Raw genomic sequence first — 13,566 nt, 5'->3', positions numbered from 1 at the left:
CCGCAGCTGGAGTACTGTGTGCAGTTTTGGTCGCCGTACTTACGCAAGGATATTTTGGCCTTGGAGGGAGTGCAGAGGAGGTTTACCAGGCTGATACTGGAGTTGAGGGGGTTGAGCTATGAGGAGAGGCTGAATAAACTAGGCTTGTACTCGTTAGAGTTTAGAAGAATGAGGGGAGATCTCATTGAGACGTATAAGATGATGAAAGGGATGGATAGGATAGAGGTGGAGAGACTCTTCCCACTCAAAAAAGACAGTAGGACTAGGGGGCACAGCCTCAAGATAAAGGGGGGGGCGGTTTAGAACGGAGTTGAGGAGGAACTTCTTCACTCAAAGGGTGGTGAATCTCTGGAATTCTCTGCCCGTTGAAGTGGTGGAGGCTGCCTCGCTAAATATTTTTAAGACGCGGGTTGATGGGTTTTTGATAGGAGAGGGGATTAAGGGTTATGGGGAGAGGGCGGGAATGTGGAACTGAGCCACGACAGATCAGCCATGATCTTATTGAATGGCGGGGCAGGCTCGAAGGGCTAGATGGCCTACTCCTGCTCCTATTTCTTATGTTCCTATGAATGCTGTGTGCTACTAAACCCACTGGGTTGGCCAGTATTCCATAGAAGTCTCCTCCATCAGATCGCCCTCTCTAAAAAACAAAATCGCCACCGCTGTATATAACTCTAGCCGTTTCCAAACGCCATCAAATAAATCACCTTAAACTGTAAATATAGACAATATTGAAAATCAGTTTGCAACACCTTAGGGCCTGGATATCATTTCTGGGTTTACTGTTACAAGAAATACTGACTCGTTCCACGCCTTCCTCCTAATCTAAATTATCCCTGAGCTAAAAATTTCATACCCTCCATCTGTCTGACCGCCAGGATTCTCCTCGGAGGATTCTTCCCGCTTAAATCAGCACTCTGGATTGTCTTTCACAGTAACTGCAATCTTCAGGTGCCCTTCAGTCAGCTGCTGGTCCCACAGGCAAAGCTAGCAGCCCGTCTGCGCGATCCAGACTGACTCCAGGATCAGGATCAGAGTGACTACAGGACCAGGATTAATTCAGGATCCAGGCTGACTCCAAAATCAGAGCTCGACTGACTGCCTCACACACAAAACGTACAAATGATCTAGTCAACAACCCTTAGCAGAATAAGAGACTGTACAAACACGTTTTTCTGTTTTTTTTTAACTTCCCTGAGGGGTTAAATGTACGCCAGCGAGTGGCCTTTGTACATATTGCACTACCAAGGAATGAATTATATGTGCAAAAAGCAACAGTGACGGACTTACTATTCACGCACACACACACACACACACACACACGAAAGGTCAAGTCGCTTCCCCTACCCCCCCTGCTTTGAGGGCAGGAGCTGGCTTGGCGGCGATTTAACCTGAGGGTCGCCACTCTGCAGGCGAGGCCGAGAAGGCGGGGCCCTCGCGATAACCTCGGCCGGCACGGGAACCGAGAGCCCGGGCTGTCGGCGCCGCCTCCGGGTCACCCACCAGCCCAGCTGAGCGAAACCGACGGGCCGAGACGCGCACGGACGGACACACGCATGAAACAGGCGCACGCACGTAAAACCGACACGCAGATGCACGCGCGCAGACACACACAAACATTTACTTTAGACACTTCTACGTTTTTGCGTGTTTTTTGTTTTGGAATGTTGTTCCACAAGGAAACCTCCATTTCAAGGTTATAAAGAATCGTTTGACTTGCCAGCAGAGACACACTTACACCGTGGCACATTAATTGAAAAGATTCCACTAGACTGGATCAGACATCGTCTCGCAAGAAAATAATACCAAGAAAATAACACTTCTTTCTATCATTGACACGCCTTACAAAAAAACATTTGTCATACACAAATCACATCTCATTTATTGCAGGAATATTTTAAGTGCTTCCTAATATTCATACCTGGGTTATAAAAATAGAACTCTCTCTCTCTCTAAAGTGGTCCAGACAAGGCTTCATTTTTTTTTTAAATCATTTGATTCCATTACCTTTAACTGTTCTTCATCTGAATCAATGACACATTAGCCAGCCGCACAGACTATGGAAATTGGAGTGAGTTTGTAAATCAAACTAAGTATGTGGGCATTCCTACTATACACAAACATTAATCTAGACAGCAGCATCTAAAACTCCGAACCGCCCCACCAGATACTCAATCGTTAAACTTGGATTTCTTGTGCACATCCTATTAACGGAACTAATAAATACAATATATCATGTACAAATTGGAAAAAAAGTGCTTAAATTGCAGATTCATATATTGTCTCACAGCACATCAAGTTTAAAATGATATACTGCTAATAATAGTTATATTCACTGTATTTACTCTAGATACCCTGTAAAAGATTTCCTCTAAGTTAGCTTCTCAGCATTGTAATGTCACCGCACACTGTGCTCTACACAAACTAAATGCATGAGAAAAACAAGTTCAACTTTCACTAAGAAACTAATATTTATCTGCCCCCTGTCCTTTAAACTCCCCACCCAGAAAAAAACACGTGGCCTCTCTCTGGCTGCGCACGGCAACTGAAAAGCGTGAAAGTATCTTCAGTAACTTGGTGCAGGTACTTCCAGGGTCTGGTCTTCTCAGGTGACAGTGTCTAAGCATCCGTTGGCAACATTTGCTCAAACTCGGAGCTGAACAGCTCCTTGTACAAGGGGGGGAAGTGGACCCGCACAATGTCCGGGTGTATTGCTTTGAATGCAGACAGCTTCTCAATGTGCCGATTACACAGCGTTCGTAACGTGGACACTTTTGATAAGAGCTGGAAAAGGCAAGGTCAACACAGTTAGCAAAACATCGGCAAAACAGAACGTCCTCAGAAATGATTAGGCTATTGCCTGGGGTGGATGGAGCTGTGACGAGGGGGGGCGAAACTGTAAGGATCATAGTGGGAGATATAGGAGGGATGTCCGAGGGAGATTCTTCACTCAGAGAGTGGTTGGGGTGTGGAATAGACTGCCTGCCGTGATAGTGGAGTCGGACACTTTAGGAACTTTCAAACGGTTATTGGATAGGCACATCAGAATGATAGGGAGTGGGATAGAGTGATCTTGGGTTCGGACATAGCTGGGCACAACATCGAGGGAGATAGATAGAGAGGACGTTCAGAGACTATTTCCTCGGGTGGATGTAGCTGTTACTAGGGGGCATAACTATAAGGTTGATGGTGGGAGATATAGGAGGGATGTCTGAGATAGACTCTTTAAAAAGTCTGACAACACCAGGTTTTAGTCCAACCTATTTATTTATGTAGACTCTTTACTCAGAGAGTGGTTGGGGTGTGGAATGCACTGCCTGCTGAGAGTCGGACACTTTAGGAACTTTCAAGCAGTTATTGGATAGGCACACGGAGCACACCAGAATGATAGGGAGTGGGATAGCTTGATCTTGGGTTCGGACAGAGCTTGGCACAACATCGAGGGCCGAAGGGCCTGTACTGTTCTATGTTCTAATGATCAGAATTGGACCTCGCTACACAACAGGGCGGCACGGTGGCACAGTGGTTAGCACTGCTGCCTCACAGTGCTAAGGATCCAAGTTCAACTCCAGCCTTGTGTTACTGTCTGCGTGGAGTCTGAATGTTCTCCCCACGTCTGTGTGAGTTTCCGTCCAGTGCTCCGATTTCCTCCCACAGCCCAAAGATAGAATCCTACAGTGCAGAAGGAGGCCATTCTGCCCATTGAATTTGCACCAACCACATTCCCACCCAGGCCCTATCCCCATAACCCCATGCTAATCCCCACCCTCCGACACTGGGGGGCAATTTAACATGGCCAATGCACTTAACCCGTCCGTCTTCAGGTGAGGGAGGAAACAGGAGCACCCGGGGGAAACCCATGCAGACACGGGGAGAATGTGCAAACTCCACACAGACAGTGACCCCAGCCGGGATTCGAACCCCAGACCCTGGCGCTGCGAGTCAGCATGCTAACGACTGTGTCACCGTGCCGATGTGCTGGTTAGGCAAATTGGCAGTGCTAAATTGCCCCTCACTATCCGAAGACTAATTAGGATAAACGTATGGGGTTATGGGGGTAGGGATCTGGGTGGGATTGGACCCAAGCCGGGAATCGAACCCGGATCCCTGGCATGATGAGGCAGCAGTTCTAACCACTGTGCCATTGTGCTGCCTGCAAACATAAACACGTTAGAAGCAGTTCAGAGAAGGTTTACTAGACTAATACCAGGAATTTGTAAGTTGTCTGGTGAGGAAAGGTTGGAGAGCTTAGGTTTGTATCCGTAGAAGAGACTTGCTCGAAACCTTTAAGATCCTGAGGAGGATTTGGAGGGTGGATGTAGAGAGGATGTTTCCTCTTTGGGGAAGAATCTAGAACTAGGGGGTCACTGTTTAAAAATAAGGGGTTGCCCATTTGAGACAGAGATGGGGAGAATCTTCTTTCTCTCAGAGGTGGGGGTAAGTCACTGGGACGCTCTCTCTCAACAGGCAGTGGGAGCAGAGTCTGTGAATGCTTTGAAGGAGGAACTAGACGGATTCTTAACTAATGAGGGGGTGAAAGGTTATTGGAGCTCGGTAAGAAATGTGGGTTTGTGGTTTCAATCGGATAAGCCATGATCTTATTGAGTGGGGGATCAGACTCAAGGGGGCCAAACTCCTGTTCCTGATTTGTACGAACGAGATTAATTTGTTGGACTCCGTTGATTCAAACACAAAGACCTGCAGATTTATCTCTACATACATACACAAATATAAAATCAGATTCTGTTTCAGAAACGCTGGCTCTTAACATTTTGCTATATTTGCAGACACCTTGTTCTCTTGGTGACTCGAGTAAACAGGGCTCGGAATATCAACAGCAAATTATAGAGCAGTATCGAAGGAGGCCATTCAGCCCATTCCATTTTGGAAGGTCCAACGTGTGTAGGAATTATACAGTAAATGGTAGAAGCCTTAGGAGTATTGACAGGCAGAGGGATCTGGGCGTACGTGTCCACCGATCACTGGAAGTGACATCGCAGGTGGAGAAGGTAGTCAAGAAGGCACATGACATTCTTGCCTTCATGAGTTGGGACATTGAGTATAAAAATTGGCAGGTCATGCTGCAGCTGTACAGAACCTTAGGCTTCATTTAGAATATTGTGTCCAATTCTGGTCGCCACACGACCAGGAGGGTATGGAGAGGGTACATAAGTGGTTTACCAGGATGTTGCCTGGTCTGGAGGGTATTAGCTATGAGGAGAGGTTGGATAAACTCGATGTGTTCTCACTGGAATCACAGAGGTTGAAGGGTGACCTGGTAGAGGTTATGAGAGGCACGGACAGAGTTGTTCTTTCCTAGGGTAGAAAAGTCAAGCACTTGGGGACGTAGGTTTAAGGTGCGTGGGGAAAAGTTTAGAGGAGATGTGCAAGGTAATTTTTTTTACACAGAGAGTGGTGAATGTCTGGGGAGATGGTGGGAGTAGGTACGATTGCGGCATTTAAGGGTCAACGAGACAAATACGTGAATAGGATGGGAAAGGAATGATATGGACTTCACAAACGGAAATGGTTTTAGTTTAGCCAGGCAGCATGGTCAGTGCAGGCTTGGAGGGCTGAAGGGTCTGTTCCTTTACTGTACTGTTCGTTGTTTGTTCTCTTTGAACCTTCCCCAGCTTTAGAACGTAGAAACCCTACAGTGCAGAAAGAGGCCCTTCAGCCCATCGAGTCTGCACCAACCACAATCCCACCCAGGCTCTATCCCCATATCCCGACACATTTACCCTCTAACCTACACATCCCAGGACACTAAGGGGCAATTTCTTAGCATGGCCAATCAACCTAACCCGCACATCTTTGGAGGAAACTGTGTGCAGTTTTGGTCGCCGCACTCACGCAAGGATATTTTGGCCTTGGAGGGAGTGCAGAGGAGGTTTACTAGGCTGATGCCGGAGTTGAGGGGGTTGAGCTATGAGGAGAGGCTGAATAAACTAGGCTTGTGCTCGTTAGAGTTTAGAAGGATGAGGGGAGATCTCATTGAGACGTGTAAGATGATGAATGGGATGGATAGGATAGAGGTGGAGAGACTCTTCCCGCTCAGAAAGGACAGTAGGACTAGGGGGCACAGCCTCAAGATAAAGGGGGGGCGGTTTAGATCAGAGTTGAGGAAGAACTTCTTCACTCAAAGGGTGGTGAATCTCTGGAATTCTCTGCCCGTTGAAGTGGTGGAGGCTGCCTCGCTAAATATTTTTAAGACGCGGGTCGATGGGTTTTTGATAAGCGAGGGGATTAAGGGTTATGGGGAGAGGGCGGGAATGTGGAACTGAGACACGACAGATCAGCCATGATCTTATTGAATGGCGGGGTAGGCTCGAAGGGCTAGATGGCCGACTCCTGCTCCTATTTCTTATGTTCTTATGTAAACCGGAGCACCTGGAGGAAACCCACGCAGACACGAGGAGAATGTGCAAACTCCACACAGACAGTGACCCGAGCCGGGAATCGAACCCAGGACCCTGGAGCTGTGAAGCAGCAGTGCTAACCCACTGTGCTACCGTGCCGCCCGAGAACAGCGATTGAGTTACCCTCCTCCCTCTGCTCTCCCAGCTAGCTGCAGTTTCTCTGCGAATTACCTTGGTCAGAATGCCGTCCTCTCTGTGATGTTTCTGCAAAACATGTTGAAGTGTTAGCTGGATTCGCTGTTGCAGTTTCTCCACTTTTATTTTCTCCTGGAGCCAGAGTCGGTCTGGGAGGAGAAACAACGAAAGGATAAATACAGACGCCAAGGCCACCATTTCTCACAACGTATTTTCCCACTCTTTGCAGAGTAAGCATCAAGGACCCTCACGCACCCCGGACATTCTCTCTTCCACCTTCTTCCGTCGGGAAAAAGACACAAAAGTCTGAGGTCACGTACCGACCAACTCAAGAGCAGCTTCTTCCCTGCTGCTGTCAGACCTATCTCGCACTAAGTCGATCTTTCTCTACACCCGAGCTATGGCTACATTCTACACTCTCTTGTTTCCTTCTCTATGAACGGTATGCTTTGTCTGGATAGCGTGCTAAAAACAATACTTTTCACTGTATCCATGTGACAATAATAAATCAAATCAAAAGTCAAAATCATAAATCAGGATCAGATAGCCAGTGTGAGGGCAGTTAGTGGAAACTTCCTACTGTCCCTTGTCTAACACAGTGGAAAAAGCAGACTGAACACACACAGATTCAGGCTCGGTGACGAGTTATTGCATTGCTGCCAAACGTACAGGTCCTTGGTATCCAATTTCCAGGGGAGTTATACACGGATTGTGATCCAGCTGATGCTCAGAGATCCCTAGACGTACCCACACATAGGATCTTCATGGGAAGTTTAAACTTCTGATGACTAATTATGTTGGACTGGGAACCATCCAATACTCTGATTTGAGAACAGAGATGATTCTTACTGTTCTCCAGAAAAAGCTGGAAGAATTAAAACCACTTCAAACTCCTGGGTAACTATAACCCTGACACTCTCCCCCACCCCCACTGCCATCTGACTGATACTCTCCCAACACACTTAATACCCCATCCACTGACTACCCCTCTTTGGTTAACCTCCCAAATACTACCCCTACAAACCCTGACTACCCCCTAGCCCATCCAACTACCACCCCCACCCCCAACTACATTCGTAACCACCAACTAACACCTTGGACTATATGACCACCCCACCCCCAGAAAACCCCCAACTAACCCCCACCCCACAATTCCCCGTCCAACTGGTCAAACCCAGCCTGTAACTTGTGCAGGATCTGTATTCAATCTGTACCCAAGCTGTTAGCTTGCACCCACCTGCACCCAGTCCAGACCTTATACCCAGTTTGTACCCAGTCCAAGCCCAGCCTGTACCTTACACCCAACCTGTACCCACTCCATACTCAGCCTGTACCTTACACCCAACCTGTACCCACTCCATACTCAGCCTGTACCTTACACCCAACCTGTACCCACTCCATACTCAGCCTGTACCTTACACCCAACCTGTACCCACTCCATACTCAGCCTGTACCTTACACCCAACCTGTACTCAGTCCATACCAGCCTGCACCTTATACCCAACCTGTACCCAATCCATACCCAGCCTATACTTTATACCCAGTTTGTACCCTCTCCATACCCAGCCTGTACCTTACACCGAACCTGTATCCAGTCCATACTCAGCCTGTATCTTAACTCAACCTGTACTCAGTCCATACCAGCCTGTATCTAACACCCAACCTGTACCCACTCCATACCCAGCCTGCACCTCACACCCAACCAGTACCCAATCCATACCCAGCCGATACTTTATACCCAGTTTGTACCCACTCCATATGCAGCCTGTACCTTACACCTAACCTGTACGCAGTCTGTACCTCACACACAACCTGTATCCAGTCCATACTCAGCCTGTATCTTAACTCAACCTGTACCCAATCCACACCCAGCCTGTATCTAACACCTAACCTGTACCCACTCCATACTCAGCCTGCACCTTACACCCAACCTGTACCCAATCCATACCCAGCCTGTACCTTACACCCAACCTGCGCCCAGTCATTACCCAGGACATGGCACCGAGCATTTGCCAGTTTAGCTCAAGCTCAAACAGCTCTATTGATGAGCTGATGGCCAATATTAAGCCAACTCTGCCACCAGAGAACCCACTATGTATGGGGGCGGGGGAGGAGTGGGGGGAGTCCCAGGCTGTCTCTTTGACCAAACACTTAATTACCAGTTGTAATATCTCATTGTGCATTTGGGTTTTGTTGAATAATATTCTTTGGAAAACTCCATGGGGGATGGCTTATCACCTGACTGGTTGTTGTGAAGGCAGTCAAACCACAACAAATCTGGAGGGAGGTAGACGGTGACCATCTCAGGTGTGGATCTGATGGAGAAACAGGTAAAAGGAGAACAGCTGGTGGAGGGTTGGCACTGTGAGTTCGCTGTCTCCCGTTCTGGTTAGGATATTCTGATATATCGATCTCAGGCGAATAAATGCATTTTCAGAGAACCCAGAACAGAAGCCACTCTGCCATCGGTTTTTCAACAATTGGCAGCAAACCCAATGATCAGAGTGGCAACGCCAATCTCACAAAGGTCAGCATTACACCATCGCAAAAATTGACAGCCACATTTGGCAAATTATGGGCAGCGTGTTGGCGCAGTGGTTATCCCAATTGACACACAGCACCAGGGAACTCAGTTTGATTCCAACTTTGGGCGACTGTGTGGAGTTTGCACATTCTCCCCGTGTCTGCATGGGTTTCCTCCGGGTGCTCCGGTTTCCTCCCACAGTTCCAAAGATGCGCAGGCTGGGCGGATTGGCCATGCTAAATTGCCCCTTCATGCCCATGATATGGAGGTTACATGGATTAACTATGTAAAGACGTTACGGGGATAGGGCGGGGGGAGAGGGCCTGGGTAGCATACTCTTTAAGAAGTCTCACAACACCAGGTTCAAGTCCAACAGGTTTATTTGGTAGCGAAAGCCATTAGCTTTCAGAGCGCTTGCTGCCTCTTCATCAGGTGAGCCACTCGCCCAATGAAGGGGCAGTGCTCCAAAAGCTAGTGACTTTTGTTACCAAATAAACCTGTTGGACTTTAACCTGGTGTTGTGAGACTTCTTACTGTGTTTACCCCAGTCCAACGCCGGCATCACCACATCATAACATACTCTTGTCAGAGAGTCGGTGCAGACACGATGGGCTTCCTTATGCACTGTAGGGATTCTATGATTCCCTGTGAATATGTTTTGACATGTTTTATAAGAACATAAGAAATAGGAGCAGGAGTCGGCCATCTAGCCCTTCGAGCCTGCCCCGCCATTCAATAAGATCATGGCTGATCTGAAGTGGATCAGTTCCACTTTCCCACTTTGTCCCCTTAATCCCCTTGTCTATCAGAAACCTATCTACCCATGACTTAAATATATTTAGTGAGGCAGCCTCCACCACTTCAACGGGCAGAGAATTCCAGAGATTCACCACCCTTTGAATGAAGAAGTTCCTCCTCAACTCCGATCTAAACTGCCCCCCCCCTTATCTTGAGGCTGTGCCCTCTAGTCCTGCTGTCCTTTCTGAGAATCTCTCTACCTCTACCCTATCCATCCCCTTCATTATCGTGTACGTCTCTATAAGATCCCCCCTCAGCCTTCTAAACTCTAACGAGTACAGACCCAGTCTATTCGACCTCTCTTCATAGTCCAACCGCCTCATCTCTGGTATCGTAGTGCTTCAAATTGTCTACTCCTTGTCACTGGATCTTTTTATTCTTCGGACAGTTTGTTCGCTTTTCTCCACGTCCGGGTGAACCCAATCGAGCACAGTGAGCGCCCAGAGTAAACAGACTCACATCATCAAACGTGCAACACAGGAACTAGTGAACGTTACACGGAGTATGAAGGTCGATGGGTGACGGGGGGCAGCGGTGGTAGAGAGAAAGATTGGCTGAGGATGTGGGGCTCACCTGCAGAAATCAGCACGTACGCAGAAAACAAGGCAATCTCATCCTCCACTAGATGCAACGCGCACAAGCTTTTCCCAAATTCAAAGATGCAGTTGATCAAATCGTCACAACCTACGGGGAGAAGCGACGGACACACAATTAATACACAAGGCTCATCACTTTTTAACTCAAATGCACCACTTTAATGGGAGATTGATGAAAATATTCAACTCCCTTATCAGCTAAACACCTAACTCAACATGTAATTCATAATTCGAATAATATTCCAAGATTTGGAAGCTGTCCAGCGAAAGCCTGCTTCAAACCACAAAGTAGTTTCGCAAACATTTGACATTCATCAGACTCGAATAGTAATAATGTATTATTGTACAACATGTTGTCCCATCACAGTCATCTCCCCCTTAGCACTCACCTTTCTCTTAATAGTAATTATCCATTAAACTCACCGCAGAGAGTTAAATCTTGAACTTAGTGTCGTAAGGGTCTATTGGAAAATTGTTAGCGCGATGCCACGCTCACTCATCAGGTACACGGGCTCCTGAGACTGCCCTTTCCGTGGCCTGGTGGAGCCTGCGGACCACGTCTACGTTTCGTGTTATGGATCGCACACCCTTTTTGGATTTTCTCAAACACCTTTTGCCGATGTTTTGCTTGCATTTCAGTCCCACGCTCCTGATCTACGGGCACCTGGTGCGGAGAGGTGGGGGGGCGCGTATCGGGACGCCGACCTCCTCGTGAACCTGCTCCTGGGCCAGGCGAGACGCGCCATCGATAGATCCGGGCAGCGGGCGATCGACGGGGCCGTCCGTCCCGACCGCCTACCCCTCTACTGCGGCTACGTTCACGGCCCGGTGTCGCTGGAGAGGGAGCGGTGTCCGCGGGCGCAGTTTATGCCTTCCGTACCCACTGGGCACCGCAGGGGCTGGGGTGCGTCATAGGCCCTTACAATCACATTTTGATTTAATGTTTTAAGTTTCCTTTGGACTTTGGTTTCTGTTTGAGCCGTTTCCGCCCCACCCCACTTCCTTTTGGAGAACTGCCCCTTTTAATTTGTCCCTAAGTTAATTTGAGTTTGTTGACTTGTTAGGTAGGTAAAAGAGATGCCATGATAACTCATGACATACAGAAGCAACAATCTCATTCTCTCAATCAGTAATTTGTTCTTGGAGATTTAAAAATGTCAAATTTTATGTTTTTTTCTAAGTTTTTTTTCACTGTAGGAGCAGAAACAGGCCATTCAGCCCATTGAGTCAGCTGATCACCTACCTGAGTGTCACTCTCCCCGTCCTAGCTCTCTATCCCTCAAGATTATTAGTATCAGGGATCTGTTTTGAACATGCTCAGTGATCGAACAGCCCCCTGGGTTAGAGAATTCCAAAGAGTCGCCACCCTCTGATTGCTCCTCATCTCAGCGTCAAATGTTCACCCCTTATTCACTCAATGTAAAACGAACGAGCAGGAGTAGGCCATTTGGCCCCTCGAGCCTGCTCCGCCATTCAATAAGATCATGGCTGATCTTTTTGTGGACTCAGCTCCACTTACTCGCACACTCACCATAACCCTTAATTCCTTTACTGTTCAAAAATCTATCTATCCTTGCCTTAAAAACACTCAATGAGGGAGCCTCAACTGGGCAGGGAATTCCACAGATTCACAACCCTTTGTGTGAAGAAGTTCCTCCTCAACTCAGTCCTAAATCTGCTCCCTCTTATTTTGAGGCCATTCCCCCTAGTTCTAGTTTCACCCACCAGTGGAAACAACTTCCCTGCTTCTATCTTATCTATTCCCTTCATAATCTTACATGTTTCTATAAGATCTCCCCTCATTCTTCTGAATTCCAATGAGTATAGCCCCAGTCTACTCAGTCTCTCCTCATAAGCCAACCCTCCGGAATCAACCAAGTGAATCTCCTCTGCACCCCCTCCAGTGCCAGTATATCCTTTCTCAAGTAAGGAGACCAAAACTGTACACAGTACTCCAGGTGTGGCCTCACCAGCACCTTATACAGCTGCAACATAACCTCACTGTTTTTAAACTCCATCCCTCTCGCAATGAAGGAGAAAATTCCATTTGCTTCTTAATTACCTGCTGCTCCTGCAAACCAACTCCTTGAGATTCCTGCACAAGGACACCCAGGTCCCTCTGCACAGCAGCATGCTGCAATTTTTCACCATGTAAATAATAGTCCATTTTGCTGTTATTCCGACCAAAATGGATAACCTCACATTTACTAACATTGTACTCCATCTGCCAGACCCTCACCCACTCACTTAGACTATCTATATCCCTTTGCAGACTTCCAGCATCCTCTGCACACTTTGGTCTTCCACCCATTTTAGTGTCATTTGTGAATTTTGACACACTACACTTGGTCCCCAACTCCAAATCATCTATATAAATCATAAACAATTGCGGTTTCAACACTGATCCCTGAGGCACACCACTAGTCACTAATTGCCAACCAGAAAAACACCCATTTACTCCCACTCTTTGCTTTCTGTTAGTTAACCAATCCTCTATCCAAGCTAATACATTACCCGTAACACTGTGCACCTTTATCTTATGTGGCAGTCTTTGGTGCTGTACCTTGTCAAATGCCTGCTGGAAATCCAGATACACCACATCCACAGGTTCCCCATTGCCCACTGCGCATGTAATGTTCTCAAAGAATTCCACAAAATTAGTCAAACATGGCCTGCCCTTCATGAACCCAGTGTCTTACCAATGGGACAATTTATATCCAGATGTCTCACTATTTCTTCCTTGTTAGATTCAAGCATTTTCCCTACTACAGAAGTTAAGCTAACTGGCCTATAGTTACCTACTTTTTGTCTACCTCCTTTTTTAAACAGTAGGGTCACATTTGCTGTTTCCCAATCTGCAGGAACCACCCCAGAGTCCAGCGAATTTTGGTAAATTACCACTAGTGCATTTGCTATTTCCCCTGCCATCTCTTTTAGTACCCTGCGATGCATTCCATCAGGGCCAGGAGACTTGTCTACCTTTAGAGTTTCTGAACTCTCCAGCCATGTTTGTGTTGTGGGGTTGGCCTCTTCCTCCCAGCCACAGGAGACGATGGTTCTGGCATTGCCCCCCCAGGGAACAGTCAGAGACCTA

The 13,566-nt window shown here is 47.5% G+C and overlaps 1 protein-coding gene across 1 annotated transcript in view; it reads right to left on the bottom strand.

The window, feature by feature from the left end:
- Window positions 1-524: 524 nt before the first annotated feature.
- Window positions 525-13,566, bottom strand: part of LOC145360646 (nuclear receptor ROR-alpha A) — a 159,178-nt gene continuing 146,136 nt past the window's right edge. Inside the window, exons 8-10 of the mRNA XM_080215994.1 lie at window positions 10,450-10,560; window positions 6,591-6,703; window positions 525-2,784 (exon numbers count right to left, since the gene is read on the bottom strand). Of these exons, the coding sequence (XP_080072120.1) occupies window positions 2,620-2,784; window positions 6,591-6,703; window positions 10,450-10,560 (389 nt within the window). The 3' untranslated portion in view covers window positions 525-2,619. The remainder of the gene's footprint in view (window positions 2,785-6,590; window positions 6,704-10,449; window positions 10,561-13,566) is intronic.

This window comes from Carcharhinus amblyrhynchos, chromosome 32 (assembly GCF_965287045.1).
Source record: "Carcharhinus amblyrhynchos chromosome 32, sCarAmb.v2.hapA, whole genome shotgun sequence".
Taxonomy (NCBI): domain Eukaryota; kingdom Metazoa; phylum Chordata; class Chondrichthyes; order Carcharhiniformes; family Carcharhinidae; genus Carcharhinus; species Carcharhinus amblyrhynchos.
This window is presented reverse-complemented; position numbering and strand designations above follow the sequence as displayed.